We start from the raw sequence: 26,892 nt of genomic DNA, 5'->3' as shown, positions 1-26,892 counted from the left end.
ACATCAGTGTAAACAGAAGGAATGAAGGAAGGGGTGAATGAAGGAGTTCTGGTTAAGATGAAATCACACACCAGCGTCTGGTTCTGCTGTCAAATTCCAAACTGTTCTGTCCTGCGGCTGACAGAAATGTACAGGTTTTGTTCAAAATCGGGGTTTCTGGTCTGTTGTTTTTTGGGACGTGTCATTCTTTTACACTTGTATTTACATTGGCATTCAAGCAGGGTCATCTCAGAGCACACGGCACAGGATTGTGTCCAGACAGGTCTGCAATATCCCCAGTGAGGAGACTGCACACCCTCTCTGGTCTCTGTTCCAGTGCTCACAGGAAAGGTCTCCCTCCTGTCGAGGTGGGACTTCCTGGGCTCAGTCCCTGCAGAGCCTGGGCAGAGCAGAGCTGTGACGCTCCCTGCGCTCAGGACGCCCAGGGACAGTCAGGGCTGAGGGCTCCTCTCCAGGCTGAGCAGGCTCGGAGCTCAGCTTCGGCTCCCTCAACCTTTCCCGGGCCCGGAGCCGCTCCAGCGATCCCGGCTCCCGTCCCCAGTTCCGCTCCTGCCGCCCCGTCAATCAGGGCCGAGGGGGCGGTGCCGCGCATGACGTCACCCGCAGCGCACCAATGAGGCGCGGCCACGCCTGGCCCGCGCGGGGCGGGGCGGCTCCCTCAGCGCGGCGGCGCCGGGGCCGCTGCCGGGCCGCTCCCCGGACATGGCGCCCGCCATCGCCGCCGAGGAGGGCGGCCGGCAGCGCCGCGCCGCCACCCGCCAGCACAGCCTGGACCTGACGGACGAGCCGCCCCGCGGCGGGCTGCCCGGCGACACCGAGGCGCTGCTGCCGGCGGCGGAGCGGGCGCGGGGGTACCGCGCGGAGCTGGGCAGCATCCTGCTGCTGCTGGTGCTGTACGTGCTGCAGGGCATCCCGCTGGGGCTGGCGGGCAGCGTGCCGCTCATCCTGCAGAGCAAGAGCGCCAGCTACACCGACCAGGCCTTCTTCAGCTTCGTGTTCTGGCCCTTCAGCCTGAAGCTGCTGTGGGCGCCCTTGGTGGACGCCGTGTACGTGCGGGGCTTCGGCCGCCGCAAGTCGTGGCTGGTGCCCACGCAGTACGTGCTGGGGCTCTTCATGATCTACATGTCCACGCAGGTGGACGCGCTGCTGGGCGACGGCCACGGCCGCGGCCCCGACGTGGCGGCGCTCACCGTCACCTTCTTCCTCTTCGAGTTCCTGGCGGCCACGCAGGACATCGCGGTGGACGGCTGGGCGCTCACCATGCTGTCCCGGGAGAACGTGGGCTACGCCTCCACCTGCAACTCCGTGGGGCAGACGGCCGGCTACTTCCTGGGCAACGTGCTGTTCCTGGCCCTGGAGTCCGCCTCCTTCTGCAACAAGTACCTGCGCTTCGAGCCGCAGCCGCGGGGCATCGTCACCCTCTCAGGTAGGGCCGGGCGCTGCAGCCCGCGTGTGCCGCGACGGAGCCGGCGAGTGCGCTGCTTTGGAAGGGACTAAAGAGGTTCCCTGCCATGGCAGGGACACCTTCCACCGCCCCAGGTGCTCCCAGCTCTGTCCAGCCTGTCCTTGGGCACTGCCAGGGATCCACGGGCAGCCACCGCTGCTCTGGGCACCCCACCCTGCCAGGGAAGGATTTTTTTCCTAGTAAAAACGGTTATATCTTCCTCAGGATGCTTATTCCCTGTGCCTGGACCCCTCTGTGGTGGGACGCTGGGAATCAAACAGGTTTGGTTTGTCCCTTGCCCCGTGGGAAAGCACAGCCTGCTTGGAGGCTGGCAGAGCCCACTGCTACATGCACTGGAGTTCAGATTTTTCTGGGCTAAAGTGTGTGGAAAACCTGCCTTGTCATTATCTAGGCTGACCTAAGCACTTTGGAGGAACTCTTTTTTTTTTCTCCTAGTTTAATGCCCATGGACTAGATTACTCTTTAAGAAAAACAAGCCAAAGTCTCCATGTGAGAAGAAGAAAGAGGGGAACTAAAATAAAAAAGATATTCTTCCAATATGATATTTTTCACAGAATAGAAGTGAAGGTGCACAGGGTTGAGCATGTAGCTAGTTTCTGAAGGAAGGCCTTATTTTAGTAAGTTAAGGAGGATTTGCTTTTTCTCTTCAGCAAATTAAATGGAGTGTGGTAATCCAAGCATAACTGGCTGGTAGTGGAGGGATGTTTCTGTTTGCTGGGGTTGGGGTTTTTTCTCAGAAAGGTTCTGTGTGGTGGCAGGGGTATTACCCTGGAGATGCTTCAAGGGCAGCTGGTTTGGTTGCAAGTTTGAGGGAGTACAGGAAATGCTGGCAGCACTTCTGGCTGCAGCCTCAGGGTGAGCCTGGCAGTGAAGAGCAGATCCCCATGGTCTCAGTCTCTGCTCCCCCTCACACTGTGCCACCTCAGATCAGGTATGCCAGAAGAGGCTGGAATTGTTGGGTGAAGGGGACCTTTGCTTTCTGTCCTGCCCCTTCCTCGGGGCTGAATCAGGACAGCAGTTCCCACAGCTGCTGTGCCTGCCTGCTCGCTGCAGCTCTCACCACTGCTGACCAGTCCTGCTCTTTGCTCCCTGCTGCCAGCCTCGTGCCTGGCCTATGTCAGGGAGCACAGAGTGGCCCTCCAAGTGTCCCAGCTGGCTCCTGGCTGTCCCTGGAGCTGTGCAGCTCCTGGGCTGGCGTGTCCATCCCTCACTGCAGTGCACACTGACGTCTTTGCTGCTGATGCAACTTGCAGCCACTGCTGTTCAGACAGCTCGGCTTGGCTGTGCTTCCCTCACTGCCCAGGGTTTTCGTTGTTTGGGGTTTTTTTCTCTCAGGGCTGTTTGTATAAATAAAAGTGCTGTATTTAAAAGATATTATCTCCAAACAGCACCAATCCCACCTTCTTTACCTGCCCTGGAGTATTGATGTGGGTAGAGTAAGAACAGCAAATAACTGACACTGTAGTTGCAGGATATGATTTTTCAGGTAGTAAAACTGTAAAATAATTCTGTTTCTCAGTCATGTGAGTGGCACAGTTCAGTGTTTCCCTGGAGCAGCTGAGAGCAGCAGCAGTAACCAGCTCACCGAGGAGCACAGGGACTCACTGGTCCTTGCCCTGGCTGTAATGGGCTGGTGATGAGCAGGTTTGGCAGGTAAAGCAGCAGAAAACTTCACTGCTGGAAAAGGTGAACGTTCTCTGCCAGCTCAGATCTCTGAGCACTGTTGCTGTAGGCTGAGCCCAGTGCTAGGGAAGGAACAAGTCAACACTCCATGATCCAGAGGAGCAGCACCCCGAGGGAGCTGGTTTAGGTGGATATCAGGAAAGGTTCTTCCCCCAGAGGGTGCTGGCACTGCCCAGGCTCGCCAGGGAATGGGCACGGCCCCGAGGCTGCCAGAGCTCCGGGAGCCTTTGGACAGCACTGCCAGGGTTGTCTTGTGCCAGGAGTTGGGATGAGCCTTGTGGGTCCATCCCAGCTGAAGATATTCTGTGATCCTAAGTCAGCTTTGAGTTGTTGAGAAGCAGCAGCAGCATTCATTATTCTCATTAACTTCAGGAAATTAATATGGGCAAAAGTAAACCCATCATCAAATTCACCAAACCAAAGGCTGTGTTGGGCTGTGTCAGGCTGAAGTGCCAGAGAAGGAAACAGGAAAAACCCTTCCGTGGGCTGATTGTCCTGGGGTGTATTTAGCACTTGCTGCTCAGGTAACTTCAGTTTTTTTTAAAGCAGGGGAAGCTCCCTGGCTGGCTTTGTGATTCCTGCCTGGTTTGCCCGTTCCAGCAAGGAAGGAAGGACAGTGGGAAAGAGTGAACACAGGACAAAGGTGCCCCTTACCTGTGCCAGGGACTGTGGAGCACCCCTGCTCCTGGGAGGGGATCCTGGGTACCTGTACCACCTGAGTACCTTTTTCAGGCTGTTTTCCAGCCTGATCAATCCCTGATCTAGTTCAAAAACTTGTTTTGCCCCATCTCAGTGGTTTATTTTGTTACTAGTAGTGTAGCTGCAGAAACAAAATAGGGATGGGGGAAGCAGCAGCGGTGGGACCAGAAAGTTTGTCCTTGAAATCCCTTAGTAAACTGTAATTTCAAAGTTCTTCTGCTTGTAGCCTGTTAGTGAGGTTCCTTGTATTTGAAAGGAAATGTACCTTATTTTTGTGTAAACTGCCTACAGCCTCAAAAAACCCACTTTTTTCGTCTGAACTACTATATATATGGATATGGTGGGTTTTTTCTTTTTTTCTTGCTTTGCTTTGTTGCTGATGCAGCCCCTGCAGTGCTGTGCTGCAGCTGACAGGGCTGGCCTGATCAGGAGCACTCATGTGATGATGCTCAGAGCTATTTCTATCCCCATCCTTGCACTGTGTCTCTCACTGCAGTGATAATGCTCAGGGTTATTATTAGAGAGCTGCTCCTCCACATCCTTTGCAGCCAGCAGCTGTGATTAGTGAGACTCTCAGAAAATGCATCTTTCCGTGAGAATGTCTGTTCAGGGCACCTTGTTTTTTTTTTTTTAAGGGAGAGCAATCTTGACAGTGCTGCTTGTGAGGTCGTGTTTATTTTAGGAAAGGGAAGAGTAGCAGAAATGGTGTGAAAAGCCTTTTTTCTGTTACCCTGGGAATGGTGGGACACACCTGGAGCAGTCCTTGCGTGTTTTCTTCCAGCTTGCCGAGCCTGTTCCCTGCTGTGCGCGAGAAGCAGGCGATAACTGACCGAACCTTTGTCTCTGCCCTTTCACCAGCCCTCGCTGCTCCTGCCGAGGCCCCCAGAGGCTGCTGGAGCTGCTCCTGACCAGGAGGACTAAAGGCTGCTTCTGTCCTACCCCCTGCACATGGCTGAGCTCCTTCCTGCCTCTGTCCTAGAGGCAGAGGATAGGATGATCTTGAACTGGCCATTCACTAAACCAGAAGTACTCTCTTGGTGGCTTTTTTCTGTCCCACATCCACGATTTAGCAGATATTGATCTGCCTAAAACAGAGCACTGGAATGCTGCCGAGTCTCCACTTCAGCCAGACAGGTCTGAGGACTCCGTAGAACTCTGTAAAAACTTTCCTCGGGCCATCTTCACACTCCTAAATCCCTTTTTCCTGCAGGTGGGAGATGGGTATTAGATAGGGATGTAGAGCTGAGGCACAGAGTGGTTCCCTGAGTGCAGGGTAAGGGAGGAGCTGGGCAGGAGTTCTGCCTCTGGAGGTTCTTCCCTCTCTTCTAACTATTACATGTGGTTTTCCTCCTTTATCAGCCTGTGCTGGCTGTGTGTGTAATCCTTCAACGTGTTCATTTTTGCCTCTGTTCCTCCTCCAACATGCTCACTGTGGTGACAACCCACCAAAGAGCAGGGAGGTGACCTGGTTTGCTGCTGCTCCTCTGCCTCAGCTCCAGCAAACACCTCCTCTCAGAGGAGGGCAGAGCTGTGTCATTCACTGTATGTAGCTCCTGGTTTGCTTTTGCTGCTTGTTTTTATTCCACTTTGATTATTAGGTTTGTATTCTACAACTGTCAATCATGGCTGCTACAAAGGAATTTTTATTCTATTTTCCCCTCCAGATTTCCTGTTTTTCTGGGGAGCTGTCTTCTTAGTTACCACTACATTGGTTGCCTTTCTGAAAAAAGAAAACCAGGAGCTAATACCAGCAAAGGAAGAAACAAAAGGCATCACTGACACATACAGGCTGCTATTCTCAATAATCAAGATGCCAGCAGTTCTTACTTTCTGTCTCTTGATCCTCACTTCAAAAGTAAGTAAATACACTTAAGAATTGTTAAACGCTGGCATCAGGGTCTAGAAGGCTGCTGAGTCCCCAGGATGTAACTTAGTTTTGCTGTTGGCTGTCACAAGAGTTGTGAATTTCCACATGAAATTCAAGCAAAATGGCTTATCCCATTGTGCTGAGCAGGGCTGTGCAGCAGAAAAGCTTTGTGTGAGCTTTTGTGTTTAACACAAGCATTGAAGAGAAGCTTGGTGGCAATGTGGTATTAAAGTAAAGTACATTTTTAAACAGGCTGTGTAGCCTGCAGTTAAAAGGACAGAAAATGTTTCTTTTTAGCTCAGAATCCCCAGCTCTGTCCAAGCTGTTTCCATGGCTCCTGGTTGGACACTGAGGATGCCAACAGCAGTGAAGGCACAGGGATGAGTGGCAGTGCTACTTAATGTTCCTGGAATAGTTTTGGCTGTGATGACAGTAAGTGTGCAAGTGTAGAACATGTGGAACTAATTTGGAAACCAAATCAGGGGCAGAAGTGACTTCAGTGACAGTGTGTTCTGTATCCATTTCTCGATTTACGTGATAGGGAGTAAACTGAATTTCTAGCCAGACTCCCTGTTCTCCTCAGCTTATTTTGTCTCCCTAACATTGCAGGTTGGGTTTTCAGCAGCAGATGCTGTAACAGGACTCAAACTGGTGGAGGAGGGAGTCCCCAAAGAGCACCTGGCTCTGCTGGCAGTTCCAATGGTTCCTTTGCAGATCATCTTGCCTCTGGTTATCAGCAAATACACAGCGGGCCCCCAGCCCCTGAACACCTTCTACAAAGCAATGCCTTACAGGTAAAGCCTCATTTTAGTGGAACACGGTAATAGGTGTGCTCAGTTTGTGTGTTCAGATCACCTGTAGGGTTTTGTGTGTGACTCTCTGACTGCCAGGTCCAAAGAAGTGTGTCAGGATTGTCACAGTGAGTTGAACTGTGGTTCATGCAGTGTCACTGTGTGGAAGCAGAGCATGGGGTGTTGGGGATGTGCATGTTCAGCAGCATTAGAGCAGTGCTCTCCTGCTCCTAATTAACAATGTCACTGCTTGTCAAATATTTGGTATCTAATTCTGAGATAGAAATAGGTGTAACTCTTTGGATCTAAACTATTTTAAAGTACTCACTACGATTGTTCAATGGTTGCTTCGTGTTGAGGAAACACATGGGAAGAGTTACTTGGAATAACAAATCATCTTTCTCATCCCTCCAGGTTGCTTCTTGGCCTGGAATTCGCTTTCCTGGTGTGGTGGGCTCCTAAAGTAAAGCATGAAGGAGGATTTCCTGTCTACTACTACGCTGTGGTGGTGCTGAGTTATGCTCTACACCAGGTAACACTCACAGTGTGGGGAGGGGAAATGATGTTCCAGGGTCAAACTGGAATCCCTCTAGCCTGACCCGTGCTGTGTGGCAGGACTGACTTGACTCTTGCTGGTGTTACTCCTCCCCATTCCCTGTGCTCTATTGGACATCATCTGTGAGCTACTTTGAGTTGTCCATGTCCAATGTAGTTCCCCAGATTCCTTTTTCCCCAGACCCAGAAGCTCAAAAGCACAGAGGAGCTGGAGAAATCCCAGAACTGTGTCTGAGCTTGATAGGCATGCTGATGGTTGTGCAAATAAATGAAGTTATGTGATCCTGGTCTTAGGGAAAAAACTCAGTTGTTGGAGGAACATCATAATGGATCTGATCCAAAGACTTGGGAAACAAGCACCCGATACAGCGTGGTCTTTGGATCAGAACTGAATGCAGGGCCTTGAGAGGCGATTTTCAAATGCAGAAGGGTTGTGTTTAGTGCTGTTTTAGCTGGCTGATTGTACTTCAGTTTGATACCCCAAGTCATGCCAGTGCTTGTGGGGCTGGGTCTGTCGCAGCGTGGCTTGAGACAAGCAGCAAGGGCACTCCCCGAGTCAGCACAGGGACAGGCTGCAGGAGGAACTGCTGCTGCTGGGATCATTTTCCAGTCAGTGCTGCTGAGTTCAGGGCATCTCTCAGCAGGGCTTTCGTGCTGGGGGTTTCATTTTCTCTGGCCTGTCTGTCCTCCCAGATCACCCTGTACAGCATGTACGTGGCCATCATGGCCTTCAACGCCAAGGTCAGCGACCCGCTCATCGGGGGCACCTACATGACCCTGCTCAACACCGTGTCCAACCTGGGGGGCAACTGGCCCTCCACGGTGGCCCTGTGGCTGGTGGACCCCCTCACAGTGAAGGAGTGTGCCGGGGCCCAGGGCCACACCTGTGCCACTGCAGCGGCCACAGAGGTGAGTCTGGGGGCTGGGGGGGGGGGTCTCTGCTCAGTGTCTCAATTAAATGGCTTCTTGCAGTATTTTTTGCCTTTGGAAACCTTCACAATGTATGGCTTGTGCTCACAAATTCCCAGTGATGGAGCTAATTTTCCTGAGTGATAAAATCCAGTCTTGTAACAGCTGTGCACTCTGAATAACCACCCCTTTCCCAGAGTTTGCAGCTGCAGAGTAGTGAGCCCTTTCTTCCTGTGCTGAGCTGGGGTGGAAGCACCAGACTGGTGCCACATTCCCTGCAGGGTGAGGAGCCTGTAGGTGTGGTTTTGAGCTGTGCAGTCAGGGGCTCTGTCCATGGCAGGCTCTCTGTCCCCCAGGGCCCTCCATTTCTGTGGCAGGTTTTTCTTTCTCCTGTTTCCCTGGAGGCTTCTTATCTGCCTGTCTTGATACCTTCTCCAAGATGCTGCTCTGCTCTCTGATTTTGGTGTCCACTTTCCCCATGAAATCAAGTGGGACTGGCTGCCTGCCCAGTTCTGGGAGCCCTGTGGAAGAGAACAAAGAACTTGCTGTACGCAGATCAAACAACAGGACACAAAACTGCTGGGAAAGCAACATTTCAAATTCACCTCCTCACAGCAAATGAGACATTTGACATGGCTGAAGAGTGGAAATGTTTGGGTGTTTTTTTTTTTTGGTTTTTTTTTTTTTTTTTTTTTTTCTGTGCTCATGACTGAGATTTATTTCATTCCTGAATGCCAGGACGCTCTAGGACATGGAGGTTCTCTAAATGATCAAAGTGTTCTAGAGTCCTGCATGATTTGTCTGAACTGGACGTGCAGTTTTTGTTGGTGCAGAGGGGAAACTGCTTCAGCAGCAGATGCTTTCCCAGCCTCTCGCTCATTAGCCTGTCACTAATTAGGTTCCTTGTGTCTCAGCCTCTACTGAACTTGAGTCCTTCCTCCTTCACCTCACTCCTCTGATCTTTTCTCACATCCTCCTAGTTGGTGACATTCCACCACCACCACCACTCCCTTCTTATTCCTAATCTGACTTTGGCCTGTCTCGGCATAATGAAACTGCTGGCAGAGCCTCAGCTCAGAGAATTGATTAATCCTGGGATTAGAGCAGTGTTGAAAGCCAAACAATAGCAGAAACAATCCTGGGCTGTACAATCACCTTGTGAATGCTGGGTGTTTGTCTTCCAGTTCAAAACCACCCTGGGCGTGTTTTTTCCAGATACAGAATCACAGAATCATGGAATGGTTTGGATTGGAAGGACCTAAAAGCCATTCTAGTGCCACCCCTGCCATGGGCAGGGACACCTTCCACTATCCCAGGTTGCTCCCAGCCCTCTCCAACCTGGCCCTGGACATTGCCAGGTCTGGGGAGTCCACGACATGGATGGCTAGGGAGAAAATCATCTTTCTCTGTGAGGCTGGGAGCAGTGGTTGCCCCTGCGGGCCAGCACGGACAGTGGGGCTATGTCTGTGTTGTGGAGTTTGCCCTTTGGGCTGACGTGCTCCATTTCCCACGTGTCTAGAGCAGGTTTGGTGCTTTGTTACTGTCCATGCTGCTGATAAGCTCGAAAGCCTCTCTGACCAGCTGCACAGGAAACAACAAAGAGTAAACAACTCCGTTTAGTCCTGACCAGGAGCAGGGAGACCCCTGCAGCTCTGGAGTGCCGTGTGCTCAGTGCATTGCCCTGTGCTCTGTTTCAGCTGTGCACAGCAGCTGGGGGCTCCTGCATCACCACCCTGGACGGGTACTACGTGGAGTCCGTCGTCTGCGTCATCCTGGGCTTTGCCTGGTGGTTCTTCCTTGGACCAAAATTCAAAAAGCTGCAGGACGAAGGACAGTCTTCGTGGAAGTGCAGGAGGAGCAATTGATGCACTTAGGTGTTGGATGGACCAGCAAGGTGGTTTTAGTTTTATTACAAAGACATATCCCATAATCAGCACCCCGGAATCTCGGTGTTCCTGTGCCACGCCGGGGAGATCTGCGTGGCCGAGGCAGGGCTGTGTGTGGCACCACTGCCCTCCCCACAGCACGGGCAGTTCAGAAAGGAATGCCTAAAGCAGCACCTCCGTGCTCCATGCTTACCCCTGACTCCAGAGCTGCTGATTCCATAGGGCACCTCTGGGACAGCTCCTCGTGCCCTGGCTGTAGAGGCAGCAGCATTGCCAGCTGAGTGCCAGCTTTTATTTTCACACAGAAATGATCTGACAGGGCAGCTGACCCGGGGAAGGATGCCCAAGGCATTCTGACTTGCAGGTTAAGCATGGTACTGTGGAATTCCTTGTGGGAAGATCAGTGTGAGATGTCTGTGGGCTTCGCTTCTTCTCACTTTCTGAACTGTAACCACGCCTCAAAGGATGAAATATTCCGGAGATTCTTTTAAATGTATTTTCTGGCTTTTATAAGCTTTAAAGATTTATAAGAAACTATTTTTATAAGCAAATTACATTTGTTTAATTTATTTCCGCTGTTTCAAGGCAGTTTGATTTACGTTCAAGGTACTTTCTTGACGGCAAAATGCTGTAAGGTAGGACTGGAATAACGCACAATCCTCTGAGCCTTGAGTCCTGCAGCTGGAACGGGAGGTGCTTCCCAAGGCAGGGCACGTGGGCCTTTGGAAGGGGTGAGTTGATGGGGGGAAAAACCAATCCGTTGGTTTTCCAAACCGTGTTACTGAAGTTTGAATATTCATTCTCAAAAGCAGTGGGAGCACCGAGACTCCCCCCAGGCGGGGGTGAGAAGAGTGAGTTGGTGGTGACAGAGTTGCCAAATTCCCAGGGGGCTGGTGCAGGACTCGCCCTCACACCAATGAAACGGGCGCGGTCCTGCGGCAGAGCTGCTGCAGAATTCACTGCTGGTGCCATGTGGCGGAAACATTCCTGCTGGATTTCTCCCACTGAGCTCCCTCCTGAGTGCCTTAGGGACCCACAGGTGCTGGAGGGGCACTCGGACCCCGCTGGGTCTATGTGGAACATTGCTATTAAAAAGGAAAACTATTAAACATCCCTTGGAAAGGTGCACGACGCTCCCTGCCACGTTTCTTGTCAATATTGGAAGGACTGGGCTGGGAGGGGGGTTGGGATCTTCTGCTGCTGTGTGTTTTATGGGGAAAGTGATCCAGTAGCACCTCCGGAGTGCTGGGGGGTGGGTGGGTGTACAGAGGGTCTCCTTGGCATCAGGGGTAAGGAGGGCACTGGAAGAGGACACTGTGACCTCGTGCTTCGCCGGACGCTGCCTCCTGTCCTCTGTCCCCTCCCTTGAGGGTCACCCCTCACAGTTTGCTTCAGGCACAGCAAAACCACTCGTGCTAAGTGAAATCACGTGGGTTTTACTGCCCAAGCCGAATGTATTCCAATTTCCCCTCTGCATAAGAACAAAATCGACATAAAAATATATCAGCTTTATGGCTGCACCTTTCAGTCCCTGTCCCACCAGCTCCAGTGCATTAACTCTGTGAGGCACTTCAGTTCTGTATCCTCTGTGGAACCATGGGCTGCTTATTTAATTACATCCTGCATACCTACAGGGCTTGTTTTAACTTTTCTGATTGTGAGGAAAAACTTCAAGTGCAGAAGCTGAGAAATTAAATTTGCTGTGTGTTAGATCTGGGTTTTACTTTGCAATTTTTTTTTCCTATTTCTAAAGGTCACAGTGAAACTTATCACCAATAAAGATGAGTTAAGGATTAACTCAATCAATAATTAGATTATCAACAATATCAAAATTGCACATAAACTCCAAATAGGTAGGAAGAGATATGTTACCTGAAATAAATGTGTCCTTTTTCAAACTGGTGAAACAAGTTATGGATTAGTGCTTTTAATTTAAGTAGCTATTTTGTAAGTTGGAAATGTTGCTGTGCCAGCCCCTTAGCAGGCTGCTGAAGAGCACCCATAAGATTTTGATTTTGCTGCTTTTTTTCTACCAACTCTGTTCAAAAGGGATTTTTCTTTTTAACATTAGAATTATTACGGACTTAAGCATCTTTAACATTAAAAAAAAAAAAAACAAAAAGCAAACCCCAAACCAACAAGAATAACAAACCAAACAAATTTGAAATGCCAAGAAGAAAGGAGCATCTGAAGGCTCAATGCAGAGTTCAGCCTGGAGAGGAGAAGCTCCAGGGAGAGCTCAGAGCGCTGCCAGGGCCTGAAGGGGCTCCAGGAGAGCTGGAGAGGGACTGGGGACAAGGGATGGACACAGGACACAGGGAATGGCTCCCACTGCCAGAGGGCAGGGATGGGTGGGATATTGGGAATTGTTCCCTGGCAGGGTGGGCAGGCCTGGCACAGGGTGCCCAGGGAGGCTGTGGCTGCCCCTGTCCCCTGGCAGTGTCCCTGCCGGAGCTGCTCGGGGCCGGTGTCGCTCCCTGCCGTGGCGGCACCGGGCGCTGTTCGTTTCCCGGCTCTATGGCAGGGGTGGCACCGGGCGCTGTTCGTTTCCCGGTTCCATGGCACGGCAGCACCGGGCGCTGTTCGTTTCCCGGTTCCATGGAACGGCAGCACCGGGCGCTGTTCGTTTCCCGGCTCCCGCGGGGGCGCTCGGGACGCGGCGATGCCGGAGCGGGGCGGCGGCGGCTCCGAGCGCGCCGCGCTGGCCCTGGCCCGGCTCTCCGAGTGGGCGGACGCGCACCTGGGGCTGCTGCGGGTACCGGGGCTGGGCGGGCACCGGGGCTGGGCGGGTACCGGGCCCGGGGGGGCCCGCTGGGCCCGGCTGACCCCGTTCTCCTCCGCAGGGCCTGATCGCCGGCGCGGCCGTGGCCGGGGTGCTGCTGCTGGCGCGGAGCCTCCGCGTGGTGAGTGCGGGACCGGGCCCGGGGGATGCGGGAGAGCCCGGCACGGCCTCCCAGAACCGGGAGGAGCCCGGCACGGGCCCGGGGGATGCGAGAGAGCCCGGCACGGCCGCTCAGAACCGGGGCAGCCCGGCACGGGCCCCGGAGATGCAGAGGAGCCCGGCCCAGCCGCTCGGAACCAGAGGGAGCCCGGCACGGCCTTTCAGAACTGGGGAATGCGGGGGAGCCCGGCACGGCCGCTCAGAACCGGGGGAGCCCGGCACGGGCCCGGGGGATGCGGGGGAGCCCGGCACGGCCTTTCAGAACCGGGGAGTGAGGGGAGAGCCCGGCACGGCCTTTCAGAACCGGGGAATGCGGGGGAGAGCCCGGCACGGCCTTTCAGAACCGCGGGGAGCCCGGCACGGCCTTTCAGAACCGGGGAGTGAGGGGAGAGCCCGGCACGGCCGCTCAGAACCGCCCGGCACGGCCTTTCAGAACCGGGGAATGCGGGGGAGAGCCCGGCACGGCCGCTCAGAACCGGGGGCAGCTCGGCACAGGCCCGGGAGGTTCAGGGAGGCCCGGCCCGGCCGCTCGGAAGCGGGGGCAGCCCGTCAGGGCCGCTGGGGCCCGCGGCGGAGGGGCCGGGCCTGCCCGGGCTTGTCCCGCTCTGCCTCACGGCCGTGGCTGTCCCGCCCGCGGGCCGTCCCGGCGGCAGCGCCGCAGCCTTCCCGTGTTCGGTTCTTGTTTGCGCAGAGCGGGAGCTGGTGGCTCCCGCGAAAGGCTGCCCGCTCCTCAGTACTTAACGGTATTTATATATTTTAACAAACCATCAGCATTCACCGCTTACAAATTCCGCGGCTTGTCTGTCAGTTCGCGCTCAGCCCCTCTGTGTCAGCTGTGTCTGTGGCTCCTCACGCTGATCAGCCCGCAGCCCCAGCCCTTCCCTCTGCCCGAGCCCGGGGTCCCTTTGGCCCGGGTGGTCAGTGGTCACTGGTCAGTAGTCAGTGGTCACTGGTCAGTGGTCACTGGTCAGTGGTCAGTGGTCAGTGGTCGCGCTGTCCCCCTGCTGGAATTGCCATTTTCCAGGGACGGCTCAGCCCGGCTGCCTCCACGGCTGGTGGCTCCCGCCCAGACAGCACATTCATCTTGGCATTGTCTTCCTTTTTCCTTAAAATTAAAGATTAGCCAAGCGTGCAAGGTTCACCATGCGATTGCTTCATCATAACGGTCCTGCTCCAGCTACTGATTAACAAGTGAAAAAAGCCAGCAAAGCTTGATTCAGGTCTTGAGGGGCTCGATGTCACTGTCCTGTGGCATCTCCGCGGGTCCCTTGTTCTCTCCTGTTCCTGACGCCCCTGGGAAGGGCAATGGCCCCTTTGCCTGTCCCACTGCAGCTGAGCACCCTCCCTTGTCCAAACACAGCTGAAACAGCCTCTTGCCTCATGTATTCTCTGTCCTTCCACACGCAGAACTGCTTCTGAATGGTTTTAAACATCACCCAAATCTTCCCTCGCTCCCAGGATGGTCAGGGCACGCTGGACTAACACCACGCTGCTCACTCCTGGAGAAGCTGAACCTCCACGGGCAGGAGCCACTGTGCTCCCACAGGTTCCAGCTGCTTAAAAAATCACAGTTACTTTCATCTTCCCCCATTACAATTTCAAATGATACAAGAGAGCATTTGTGTGGAGTTTTTATTTAAAAATCCTACCAGAAAACCTGAACTGCAAATGTTGCCAGAATTCTTTTTCTGTCTTTTGTTTGGTTGGTTTCGACCCAGGGGCCTGTGAATGCATTAACCTGGCTGGTGGAGCAAATGAGATCAGCTTTGAACGACTTTTGTTCCTAAAAACCTCCAGGCTTCCTGCCTGCAAGGTCCCAAATTCCCGCGTTTCCAGTGGGAGGCCCTATGGGCCGCAGAGGGGGAGGTTTGCTGGATAAATAACACCCAGGAGACACAGCTTTAGTTGTGGTGTGTTGGGGGTTTATTTCCCAGCAGTTGTACAGCAGTGCTCAGTGGGTTTCACAGCTCTGTGAGTCAGTGCTCTGCTAAGGCCTCTTGTGTGAGACCTCAGTGTCTTAAATTTTGGGGATCTTAATTTTTTGGGGTCTCACATGTCCTTCTCCCTCACCCCAAACCTGTGGCAGCTCCATTCCTGTGCCACGGCCCAAGTCTTTGCTGCTGCTCAGCTTGGTTTTCCTGTGTGATCACATAACCATCCCCTTTGGATCCTCCCAGGCTGTAGTATCAAATTTAATCTTCTTGTGATCTTCTCAAAGCTGTTCACCTGCCTTTGTCCCTCTCCTGGTTCCCTCCGGCATCAAAGGCGGGGCTGTTTCTGCCCTCCCTGCGCCGCCTTTGTTTTCAGCAGCGTGTCTGTCCTCTGGCTTCCTTTCACCCCTCTCCCAGCCCCATTCAGGCTGCTCCTAAAACACTCTTTTCTGGGGGAATCAAGTGAACTTCAATAGGCATTGCTCAAAAAATGGCAGTTTCTGTTCTTTCTCTAAACCTGGATTTTATGTCTGCGCCGACGTTGCAAGTCCTGTAAAACAGGGAAATGGTAAGGGTGGAGAGGCTGGCAGAGCTTCTGCAGCTGGCCACTGTTAAATATATATCTATATTCACTTGCCCATGGTGTCTAATAATACAGGTGGAATTTCCCAAACTATTGTAAGACGTTGGATTTAGTGTGGCTGTAACTGCTCTATATTTTTTCTTAAAATGTTGTCTTTCTCTTCCTTCCATCAACAGACAACAAAGTTCACAAATCCTTTGGATATACCTGTGGAGTTTGTAGAAAAGAATGTGAAATTGAGAGGGAAATTACATCACATCACAGAGAAGGGCCTGGAAGTTGAGCACATTCCCATCAGCATTCCTTTCATCTCAGCCATCCAGAGAAAATGTGAGTAATGAGGAAAAGAGTGTGAAGACCAAGGGCAGAAATGAAATGTGCTGCTCTCAGAGTGGCTGCAAGCTTGAGAGGAAGAGCTGAGGCACATTTCCAGCTCTGCCTTTTGGTCTTTCTGTGCTTTGCAGGTGGGAAACTGGGGAGTGAAAGACATGAGGAGACAGAGAGTTTGTCACTACAGTGTTTGTTAATCCTTACAGTTACTGTGATATTTTCCAGCAGCAGAAGTGAGCACTCAGGCAGTACTTCTGCTTGCACAGCTCATCTCGTTCCTGGCAAAAAGCCTCTGTTGGGATTGTGCTTTTATTTGCAGACACCGATTTTTGGGGACAGTTCTTCTGTCAGAAACAACCTGTCCATCAAGTCTGTGACTCTCACACTGGCTGTGCAAACACCAGCAGGTGCTGATGCTTCTGCCCCTGTGGATGAAGGATAGGGACTGAGAGTGGGAGCAGATCTTTTTCTTTGCATGCAAAATAAACCAGAACTCACTTTGAATTAGGCAATCTTGAACTGATATATTTTTTTCCCTGAAGAAGCGATGAGACCCAATTCCTGTTTGCTTTGAGGAACTAAAAGGGATTCTTTCAGTCCACGGGAATCGATTGATGACCACCAGCTGAGGGTCTGTGCAAAGGCTGAGCTTTGCCCCAGCAGCAGATCTGTCCCTTTCTGTTGCAGGGCAGCCAGAGGGGCTCCTGCTGATCCGCCTGGCCGGGGTGGAGCTGGCTGCAGGTGGCACGGCCTGGCTGCAGCGGGAGCTGCTCCCCAAACAGCCCCTGTGGTTCCAGCTCCTGGGGAGGGACAGCTCAGCCCTGGAGTGCCTCGTCCTGGTCCATAAGGTAAAGAGAGACACAAACACTGGCTCTGATCTGCAGTTTCAGATGTGACTGTAGTCACACAGTTCTCAGTACATTTAACAAATGTTATTGTTTATGATTTATCGTCCTTGGTGTGAATTCTAAATGTTGCATTTGCAAATCTGATTGCAGGAGCAGTAGTTTTTCAGACTGATTCATGGCAGGAATGTGTTGATCTGCCAGTGCCAAAAAGGCATCTGTAGTTCTGATTAGCCTAATGTTTGTTATCCAATGTTCCCTCACAAATGCCTTGCATTATAGAATCACAGCATGGTTTGGGTTGGAAGGGACTTAGAGACCATCCAGTCCCAGCCCATGGACAGGGACACCTCCCACTGTCCCAGGCTGCTCCAAGCCCTGCCCAGCCTGGCCTTGGGCACTTCCAGGGATCCAGGGGCAGCCACAGCTGCTCTGGGCACCTGTGCCAGGCCCTGCCCACCCTCACACTGGAGTTGGGTTTGAAGTCACCTGGATTGCTCTTCACTTTTAACTTCTCCTGCCAAAGTGTAGACACAGCCATGAGTAAACCTTGTACCTCTGAGGGAGTTCACACCAAACCCCAAGTAACCCTGTTTCAATGGTGAATATCTATTTATTGTGGTTTTTCTAGGGTGGATTTTTCAGCATGTGCTTGAACGAAGAGCTCTTGAGCCAAGGGCTGGCCAGAGCAGCCCGGATTGAGGGGCTGCCTCACCACTCCCGCCTCTACTGGAAACTGCACAAAAGGCTCCTCCGGGCTGAGTTAAAGGCTGTGAAGAAAAATAAAGGCATATGGAAAGAGCAGAGCTACTCTGAAAGAGTCCAGGAGCGCATAAGCAGCAATAAATTCCTGCAGAGGCTGAAACAGTTTGTGAGCTGGGTTAGAAGCTCTACTGAGAGGTGAAAAGGTGGGGAACGCAGCTCCCCAGGTTGTGGGGAATGTGTATGTTTGTGATCACAAACAGTGCTGTGATGTTGAGGGTCCCTGTCTCAAACACAAACCCCACAGTTCATGGTTACACAGAATATAAACCCCCAGTTCATGGTTATTTAGAATACATCCCATAGCATAACCCACATGGGATTGTAGCAGTGTGCAGGCCACCAGTGAAAATGTTCTGATGCCAGACTTCTCCACAGTGATGTCCTAAATTAGTTGTCCACTTTCCCACCTGCTGAACTCCTCCAGGCTGTGCTGCCCAGTGCAGGTGTGAGGGGCAGGGTCCCTTCACACCTCTGCAATGTGCCATTGCTGCCAAGCCCACACTGGACACAAACCCCATGTCAGGCCTTTACAAAAGCTCCTGGGATGGGTTCAAACACAACCTTTTTGTTTGAATTCTGTTCTCATGCTACGTTTTGGTGTAATTTGTGGTTTAAAACTCATTCATCTTGAATGATGGGTTGCATTGTTAGTGATATAAAAGGTGATTTGTTATGGTTGATCTCAAAAAGGTGATAAGGCTGTAATAACTAAAGTTCCTCAGGGGAAAAACATCACTTGGTGTATCAAAGAATATAATGTCAGGAATCCAAATATTTCAAAGAGGACTTTCATTTGAAGAGGAAAAACCTGTGTTGTTTTTTTCTGATGGTTCTGTATCTAATGTCAGCTGAATATAAAACTTTAACATGAAATTTGACAAGAAGGATCAGACTGTGCTAAGAACTTGAATTCTTGCTTTATTTTTGATACACATGTGAAGTATATGAGTGTATTACTATTTATATTGTAAATATTATCTGAATAAAGATTGAATTTCTCAAGTTCATTGTTACATGTTTTATACACCAAGCCCCTGACCCTTGTTTAACCTCCCACAGTCCCAGTATTTATTTAAAGTGAAGTGTTTTACAGATTTTCTTTCCTTCTGTGTGATTGCTTTCCAGTGAAACACTGGGGAGAAGAGTGTGGTACAAAAAAACCTTAATAATTGAGCACTGCTTATCTGGCAATTAGTTGCTACATCAGCATTTTCTCTGTTGACTTCAGGGCAAAGTTGTGACTCTTGAGATCCTTAAGAAAGCCCAGTTTCCTTGGGTAAGAATAGATATTAGTGGTTCTTTATTCCTTTTGTTGCTGGTCCTCCCAGGGTGGTGCTAGGCAGCAGGGAGCCATGAAATACCTGCAGTGTGTTGGAACCCAGTGTGGGGGAGAGGGGAGGCAGCTCTGGGGCAGCAAACCAGGGGTCTGTGCCTGTTTGAAAACGGAAAATAAGAGAAGTGAGATCCTGGGTTTATGCATGAGACAGAAAAGGGCTGAGCCAGCCACTACCGTGGTTCTTGGATGTGAAACTCATCAGGCAGTCAGGGATTTTGGGATTGGCTGTGGCATCCTCCAGAGCAAAACTCAAAGCTGGGGTTTAACCCCAAAGTTTAACCCCAAACATTCAGGCTCAGCAATAATCCACTTCTGGGGGTTTATAGGTGTTCCTGTTCCAACGACTGGGAAGTAGGAAGAGCTTTTCCAAGCTGGGCATAATTGTACACTTCTGATTTATTTTCTGTAATAATTAAATATAATTCTGGACTTCACACTTCTGTTCTGTAGATGAGTCACAGGAGGATTTATCACAAAAATCCACTGTAAAGCTGAGAGAAAAGTCTCAGGAAGCCACGTGCTACATTTCTAGCAAGCAGAGGTGAGGTGTGGGCGAATGTGAACAGAGTGTGTTGTTCCCTCACATGGATTTGGGGTTGCAGTGACAAATGATTTCTTGAGGGTCAGGTCCTGTAATTGTTTGTTAATGCTGTTTTCCTTATCACACAGGGCTTATCTTTAAAAAAAAAAACAACCCACCAGCACACCCTCCCCCCTCAGAAAGAGCCCAATTCAGTTCAAAGCTGTGCTTTCCATCTGTGCAGGGCTTGAGAGGTTGCAGATCCTGTCTCTGTGGGAGGCCTGGCTATTGGAAAAGCAGTAATAGGAGCAGAGACAAATATCTCTGCAGCGCCCGGCTGAGCTGGCTGGGGGAGAAGCAGCATTTTCTCCACTACATGAACCCCCACGGCTGCCTCTCAGCAGCTCCATCCCTCCCTTCACCCGCAGCAGTGCCCAGCAGAGGATTTCCAACAGAGGAGGCAGTTCTGAGACTGGGAATAAGGACAAGAATTAAACTGTTCAGCACTTGTGCCTTTGCCCCTGCTACTCTGAATGTGCCGTGAGGGGTGCCACATCTTCAAAAGACCAGAGGGAATGAAAGGAGAGACACGGCCTCCAAATGGCCCAAGAAAAATACCTCCGACACTGCACAGACTGTTTATTGCTGGTGTGGCATGTCAGGCAAATGGCAATAAACATCCCCGGCCCCTCGGAGCCCACCGGCAGCGCGGGCACGGGGCTGCTCTTTGCGTCCTTTGGGAACAAACTTCTGAGCAGGGCTATTGTGACAGGAGAACGGGGAACGGCAGTAACTGAAGGGAGATCGGTTTAGATTGGATTTAAGAAAGAATTGTTTTACTCAGAGGGTGGTGAAGCCCTGGCGCAGGTTGCCCAGAGAAGCTGAGGCTGCCGCATCCCTGGCAGTGCCCAAGGCCAGGTTGGACACTGGGGCTCGGAGCAGCCTGGCACAGTGGAAGGTGTCCCTGCCATGGCTGGGCTGGGCTGGGCTGGGAGGGCCGGGGGTCTCCATGGCACCCGCTGGGCGTGGGGCCGCCCCGAGGGGCCGCTTCTCGCTCTGTTCCCGTCGCGTCCCACCGGCACCGCTCCCCACGGCTCGGCCTGGGGAGCTCGGTGAGTCCGGCCGGGAGGAGACTGCCGGGGCGGGCGGGGGTCGGGCCGGGCGGCGCTGAGGGGAGCGGGGCCGGGGGGCTCAGTCCCGGCGGTGCTGAGGGGAGCGGATCGGGGGGCTCAGTCCTGGCGGTGCTGAGGGGAGCGGCTCAAGGGTCTCAGTCCCGGAGGTGCTGAGGGAAGCGGGGCCGGGGGGCTCAGTCCCAGCGGTGCTGAGGGGAGCGGGCCCGGGGGGCTCAGTCCCGGAGGTGCTGAGGGGAGCGGGCCCGGGGGGCTCAGTCCTGGCGGTGCTGAGGGGAGCGGCTCAAGGGGCTCAGTCCCGGCGGTGCTGAGGGAAGCGGGGCCGGGGGGCTCAGTCCCGGCGGTGCTGAGGGGAGCGGATCGGGGGGCTCAGTCCCGGCGGTGCTGAGGGGAGCGGTTCAAGGGGCTCAGTCCCGGCGGTGCTGAGGGGAGCGGTTCAAGGGGCTCAGTCCCGGCGGTGCTGAGGGGAGCGGTTCAAGGGGCTCAGTCCCGGCGGTGCTGAGGGAAGCGGGGCCGGGGGGCTCAGTCCCGGCGGTGCTGAGGGGAGCGGATCGGGGGGCTCAGTCCCCGCGGTGCTGAGGGGAGCGGATCGGGGGGCTCAGTCCCGGCGGTGCTGAGGGAAGCGGGGCCGGGGGGCTCAGTCCCCGCGGTGCTGAGGGGAGCGGATCGGGGGGCTCAGTCCCGGCGGCGCTGAGGGGAGCGGGGCCGGGGGGCTCAGTCCCGGCGGTGCTGAGGGGAGCGGATCGGGGGCCTCAGTCCCGGCGGTGCTGAGGGGAGCGGTTCAAGGGGCTCAGTCCCGGCGGTGCTGAGGGAAGCGTTCAGTCCCGGCGGTGCTGAGGGGAGCGGTTCAAGGGGCTCAGTCCCGGCGGTGCTGAGGGAAGCGGGGCCGGGGGGCTCAGTCCCGGCGGTGCTGAGGGGAGCGGTTCAAGGGGCTCAGTCCCGGCGGTGCTGAGGGGAGCGGGCGGCGCTGCCCCGCCGCTCGCAGCGCACACACAATGGAGCAATGGAGCAGGTTGAACGGGCTCGGGGCCGCGGCAACACCGGGGCTGGATCTCGGCTCGGGCGGCCGCAGCCGCTCCCGGCCGGCCGGGACGCTCCGCTCCGCCGTGGCCGCTCCGGGTTTCGGCAGGGCCCGCGGCGGGGGCGGGCCGCGCCGGGCCGGGCCGGGCGGGGCGGGCGGCAGCGCTGGGGTTTGAACGGAGCAGGTTGTGCGCCCGCACCGGGCTGGGGCTGTGCGTGCGGCCGTGGTGGCGAGGCACAGCACCGCACCGGAGCGCACCGAGCCCACCCCGGCGGCCGCGGTGAGTGAGGGCGGACGGGCCCCCCGAGCCCCGTCCCTGTGCGCGGCCCCGCGGGCGCTCCTGGCGGGACGGGACTGTGTCCCTGCGAGCCTCCGCCGGGCTTTCCCATGCGGTTGATGCTGGTTTCTCCCGGGGCTCGCGGCCCAGACTTGAGGTGGGGGTTTGCGAGCCGGAGCTTCTTTTCAGCCCGTTTCACAGGCGTGCCCCGAGCGCTCGCTGTGCGGAGCCGCCGCTCCGGGGCTCTCCCGGCTGCCGCCGCCGTGCCTCGGCCGTGTTTGTGCTGCTGGACACACGGAGGATCGCCGCGATGAGCTCCAGCCGCTCGCCATGTGCCGGGGCGGCGCTGCCCCGCGGCGGTGCCAGGGCAGCACCCGGGCCGCGGGCGGTGAAACCGGAGCGAGCCGCAGCCGCTCGGCTCGCCCCAGACCGAGCCCAGCCCGTGCTCAGTGAGGCTTAGTGGAAAATCCCGACCCCCCTGAGGAGCGCAGGACAGCAGCCAGCAGTGCCACCGGGTGGGAGCGCGCCTGTGCCCACCTGGAAGGTGCTGGCACGGTGCTGGGAAGACTCAAACCTCTTGCTGGACTGAGTCCTCTCTAAAAACACCTTATTTCTAATTGCCTACTCCATAAAGCATTTTTTAAAAAATGAAGTACAATGAGGTAGGGATTAAACTCCATGCGCGTTTTGTTGTAATTAAGCGACTCTGTGCAATTCTGGGAACTTCAGCTCCAGCTGGCCAAAAAGTGTTTTAGAAGAAGTGTTATTAAATTCCAGGGAGAAAGATATAAGCCTTATCTGATGGACCAGTCATAGGCTCTTTGTTTAAAGTGTGCTTTAACTCCTGAGTTATAAAACACAATGTTTGCCTGTTTTCAGGGGGCCCTCCTGATTTACTTGTCCTTGGGACTTCTGGCCCACATGTTGCAAAACTTAGGAAATGAAAGAAAAGTTAAGGTATTTGTTTTGAAATGTGAAAGAATTATTGCAGGTAACTGGAAAGAGAGGCAGGGTTTAACCCTGCAGTGAGACACCTGAGTTAAAGATAATGTGGGATATGGAAAGAAAATCCAGGCTTTTTGGGAGGTGAGAGGCAGCAGAGTGCATGCACGCTGTTAAAAAGTCTTCCTGGTTCTTTAAGCATCAGCTCCCTGGGATAAGTTTGAGAGTGCTACTTTTATAAAATCTGTTTTGAACTCTGAAGGATGCTCGTGTCCTACATTTAAAAATGCCCGGAAGCTGTTACAGAAAGAAATATAAAGTTTTATCAGCTGAAGATGCAGGATTTGTGAGAAATGATCCATTCACGGGTGCTTTCTGGTTCTGTGCTACCTATTGTCTATAAAAATGGGGATCAGCTGGTGGGTTGGGATCAAGTGATGCACAACTCATTATTTTAACAATAGGGGCTCGGCTTGGGAGGTTGCCTAGGGAATTGATTTAATGCTGCTGTCCTTTCAGCCGTTGAGGCGGGTGTCCCGCCATGACTTTGATCAAAATCACCGGTATTTGAGAAGGAGAATAAAATTTTCACTCCATAAAAGCAAAGGAGAGGCTACCCGCTATTAACAGCTCCCAGTTTTGCATGGGCTGATCTGTAATTTAAAACACTGTCAAGAAATACCCATGGCAGTAAAACATGAGCATCAAAATGTAGAATGAAAATTAGTTCTCTGTTCAAGATTTGGCTTCCCCTTATTTCTGGAAAAGGCTTTAAGCTGTGTGTTTCTGCTGGCTCTACAAAATAATCTTTCTATAAACGGAACAGTTTTCCTTTAATGAAATCTGAATAAGCTGAGTTTTTTCTAAGGTGTCACCCAAGATCCAATTCAATTTAAATTGATAACGTTGATGGCACAGTCAGGGCACAGCCACGTGTGGTGGTGTGGAGATTTGTTTTGTTTGTTTGCTCCGGGCTTTTTAGTAAGTTTAAACAAGCCTGAATGTTAAAAAAAAAAAAACAAAACAAAACCAAACTCTCCAAATTGGGAAAGCAAATGTCTGTTTCCAGGTTTGCTGGAGACCTGCTGCACTGCCTGCTGTAGGACAGCATTTTCTGCCCGTGCCTTCAGAGGAGGTGAGACTGTCACACCTAATTGCCCTGGAGGCTCTTAGAGAAACTCTTGGAGGAGTTCTTAGAGGAACTCTGCAGTGCGCTCGGCTGTGTCGCTGTACCAGCACAGTTTTCCTCGCGGCACGGCAGATGCAGAGCGCGCTCGGAGCGGTGGTGGCGGTTGCACTGGGAGGTGTTGGAGGCACTGGCCAGCAGCCAGTGCTTCCCTGGGCAGTGGATTCATTGGTTTGAACCTGTGGCTCTGGGCTGTGCCACGGACAAATGTGCCTTTGATTCCCAGCCCACAAGCAGAAGGTGCTTCTGGTGGAGCCCTGCGGGGCTCAGCTGGTGCCAGACTGATCTAACGGCCAGCAGGGAGCTGTGTGTTCTTGTGTACTCCTTTTGGTTTGTTTTCCTCCTTTCTTGTTTATTTTAGGAAACTGGAACTGTTTTCTGTAACAAAGGTGGCTTTCTTGTTCCAGTCTCCACGGTCACGGCAGGCACTGCTGTTACTCCAGAGGTCTGAGCTTGCCCTCTGCTCTCCTGACTTTGGAGCCTTTTGCTGCTCATCTGACACTACAGAAGGACTGTCCAGTTGTACCTGGGTGGCTGAGAGTGACGTGGAGCATGGATGTGAGGGATGGCAAGGCAGGTTGGGGGATCCACAATGCGAGGAAGTATCCAACACTGCAGATGGGCGCTCACAAAGGTCCCCCAGGGGCAGTGAGGGGCAGGGAGAGGAGGGCAGAGTTTGGAGCAGACGCCTGTTGCAGAGCTAGAAGAAGTGGGGCACAGGGTGCTGAGGATGCCACGTGCCCTGGTGGAGGCTCAGTCAAGCACTGAGGGATGTAAAACCTCTCCAGGGGCGTTTGGCATGTGTGTTACAGGTCTTGGCATGAGGTGCCCATGTGAGTCTCTTCAGGCTGAAGTAACTCAAGGTTGCTTGCAAGAAACTTCAAGTGGAGGCAGGCTGTGGTGCAGAGTGGTGTGTGCTCTGGTACAGACATGATTTATTGGAACTGACACGGAGTTCCTGTTCCTTTGCACACCGAGTGTGATCCAGCGTGTGGCTGGGATGGCGTGGGTCACACCAGGCAGTGCTGAGCCTCACGAGCTTCTCCTTCTTTGCTTGGTTGTTGTTCCACCCACAGGTGAAAAAAAAAAAGGGAGAATATTAACAATTACCATCTGCATTAACTGATGCTCAGCACAGAGGATCTTATGGAGTGAAATGCCCACTCCTTGGGGGAGCCACACACACACTGGTGAGCAGCCAGGTACACAAGGTGCAGGTTGTCCATGTCCATGCCTCAGACACGGCTGCATTGGCACAAGTCCTTTCCAGGTGTCCTATTTTTATCTCCACAGTTTATCACATTGTGAGTTGTCTCTGCACATTTTAGATTTTCATTTACAGAAGGACTCCTGCATTCATTTGCAGTTTGAAATTCCCTGTGCAGCGAACCCAAACCAAATTTGGATTGGTGACTGCGTGTACAGAGAGCTGCCAGAGACAGCAGAAAGGTGTGCAGAGCACTGGAGGTCTGTGTAAGGAAAACATGGATGGACTCTCACTCATATTTACCCATCCCATGTCTGGTGGGATGAGTGTTACCCTGAACAGAGTGTGCAAGGCAGGTGCCAGCTGAAGCTGTGCCTGCTGAACCTTAGAGGCAGCAGCACGCTGCCCTCCTGCAAATAATTCCTTAAAGAGGAGAAAAACAAATTCCATTTAGGCTTCTCGAGGAATGGGGAGCAAATGCTAATTCCCTTTCAGGGTCCGTTGCCATGGGGAGTCAGTTCAAATCCTTTCTAATGCCTTCCTCAGCAGCAAGTTGTGCTGACACATGCTTTTCATGGCTTCCAGAAGGAATGGAGAAACGACTGGGAACAAAAGCTGCATGGGAATGAACAGCCCTGGGAGGAGCAGGGGCTGCTGTGGGCTGGCTGGGCTGGCACAGGTGGAGGTGTCCTTTGCACAGGGAGCTCAGCCCCGTGTCCTGCCTGCCTGGGAGGGGTGGGTGCCAGGGAATTTGTGTGCCAGACCCTGGTCTGGTGCTGTGCAGGGAGCCCAGCCTGTTCCTCTTGCTCCTGAAGAGCAAATCCTGGGAATTTGTCCTCTAGCAGGACTCAAACTGGATGCAGTCAGGGTTGGGCTGAGCCTCTGTCTTCATCTGGTGAGCGGTGCAAGATGTATTTAGTGCTCTACTGGGGGAATAGCCAAAATACCAGATTAAACCCAGTTAAAATTTCTAAAAACCTGCATTTTCAGTAAGTCTCATCTAGCTAAGAGCATGCAAGTGCAGTGTCTGCATCCCAAACTCTGTTGTGACCTTTCCCCTTTGATTGGACATCCCTGAATTCTGAGTTTGCAGTAGCTCCCAGGGAAATCCACAGGATGTGTTCCTTTGCTCCTGTTCTGGCTTGCCCCTTCAGACACCTTTGCTGCCAGTGTGGTGCCAGCACAGCTGTTCTGGGCTCTTGGCACATTTGATTAGAGAACTCATCTGTCAGGAAAACAAACCAAGCAAAAACCTCTGCTTTTATTCCTCCAGACCAGTTCCTAGAGAAATAAGAAAAGGATCTCATACTGGATGGTTTTGTTTTCTATTGCCAAGCATTGTTGATGTTTTTTCCATGCTGGTAATGTTTATGGTTAAATATTTGCTGTTCAATAGGCAATGTAACTCTGAGGGTATTTTTTAAGCCTTTTGTTTTATACAAGATGCTTTAACTCTTGAAAGTAGCCATACATTAATGACATAGTTAATACCATAGGTAGGTAAAAGTTTGTTTTGTAAGTATGAAAATTATATCAATTTGTTGGAAAAAATATCTTTTTGTGTCAGCAGTGTGGAACTTCCATCTTGTGTGCCTTGCCTATTCTGCCTGGCTCCCATATGTGTAACTTTAGCAATGTTTATGCAAGTTATTTTGAGTGAATGTTGATATTTGATGCTGATTGAAGTGGAGATTTGCACAGATGATGTGTGGAACCCTTAGAGCCTAGCTTGTGTGACAATTAAATCTAAATCTGCATGAATTTAGACCAGCTTAAATGCTTAGCAATATTTGGGTGACTGTTAGTGGCTTAGTGGAATAAGAAGCCCAAGACTGCAGATGGGTGAATGCCCCTTGGAATATTGTCATATTAGGGTTTTATAATCTCTTCAGATTTGTGTTTTTTAGGTCTAACTGTGGCTAAGCTTTTCATCCAAGAACTTCTTTGGTTTGTGGATAATGTTTCAAAAAATCCAGTCCATGTTGTGCAGAACTGGTCTCTGAAAGCTTGAGAGTTGTTCTAC

At 52.6% G+C, this 26,892-nt stretch overlaps 2 protein-coding genes across 4 annotated transcripts; both read left to right on the top strand.

The window, feature by feature from the left end:
* Positions 1-691: 691 nt before the first annotated feature.
* SLC33A1 (solute carrier family 33 member 1) lies at positions 692-11,567 on the top strand. Of its 2 annotated transcripts, XM_053951576.1 has the most exons (6): positions 692-1,426; positions 5,512-5,702; positions 6,324-6,508; positions 6,920-7,037; positions 7,754-7,969; positions 9,667-11,567. In XM_053951576.1, the coding sequence occupies exons 1-6, from the start codon at positions 703-705 to the stop codon at positions 9,832-9,834; spliced, it is 1,602 nt and encodes a 533-aa protein (XP_053807551.1). In that variant the 5' UTR covers positions 692-702; the 3' UTR covers positions 9,835-11,567. The 2 variants fall into 2 exon arrangements, with proteins under 2 accessions (XP_053807551.1, XP_053807552.1); XM_053951577.1 differs by lacking the exons at positions 5,512-5,702; positions 6,920-7,037.
* A 464-nt stretch (positions 11,568-12,031) lies between these two features.
* Positions 12,032-18,252, top strand: C10H3orf33 (chromosome 10 C3orf33 homolog). Of its 2 annotated transcripts, XM_053951578.1 has the most exons (5): positions 12,042-12,610; positions 12,699-12,758; positions 15,487-15,640; positions 16,328-16,488; positions 17,117-18,252. In XM_053951578.1, the coding sequence occupies exons 1-5, from the start codon at positions 12,203-12,205 to the stop codon at positions 17,387-17,389; spliced, it is 1,056 nt and encodes a 351-aa protein (XP_053807553.1). In that variant the 5' UTR covers positions 12,042-12,202; the 3' UTR covers positions 17,390-18,252. The 2 variants fall into 2 exon arrangements, with proteins under 2 accessions (XP_053807554.1, XP_053807553.1); XM_053951579.1 differs by lacking the exons at positions 16,328-16,488; positions 17,117-18,252 and adding an exon at positions 15,775-16,320 and having other exon boundaries at positions 12,032-12,610.
* Positions 18,253-26,892: the final 8,640 nt, after the last annotated feature.

The sequence above is a fragment of the Vidua chalybeata genome, chromosome 10, assembly GCF_026979565.1.
Source record: "Vidua chalybeata isolate OUT-0048 chromosome 10, bVidCha1 merged haplotype, whole genome shotgun sequence".
Lineage (NCBI taxonomy): Eukaryota > Metazoa > Chordata > Aves > Passeriformes > Viduidae > Vidua > Vidua chalybeata.
This window is presented reverse-complemented; position numbering and strand designations above follow the sequence as displayed.

What these genes read in the sequence shown, in the direction of transcription:
- C10H3orf33 (XM_053951578.1), top strand. Translation starts at nt 12,203, where the DNA reads ATGGGTGGGATATTGGGAATTGTTCCCTGGCAGGGTGGGCAGGCCTGG. An exon ending in CGCACCTGGGGCTGCTGCGG is followed by an intron (nt 12,611 to 12,698) that starts GTACCGGGGCTG and finishes TCTCCTCCGCAG; the next exon opens with GGCCTGATCGCCGGCGCGGC. An exon ending in CTCAGCCATCCAGAGAAAAT is followed by an intron (nt 15,641 to 16,327) that starts GTGAGTAATGAG and finishes TTTCTGTTGCAG; the next exon opens with GGCAGCCAGAGGGGCTCCTG.
- SLC33A1 (XM_053951576.1), top strand. Translation starts at nt 703, where the DNA reads ATGGCGCCCGCCATCGCCGCCGAGGAGGGCGGCCGGCAGCGCCGCGCC. An exon ending in TCTTGATCCTCACTTCAAAA is followed by an intron (nt 5,703 to 6,323) that starts GTAAGTAAATAC and finishes CTAACATTGCAG; the next exon opens with GTTGGGTTTTCAGCAGCAGA. An exon ending in TGAGTTATGCTCTACACCAG is followed by an intron (nt 7,038 to 7,753) that starts GTAACACTCACA and finishes CTGTCCTCCCAG; the next exon opens with ATCACCCTGTACAGCATGTA.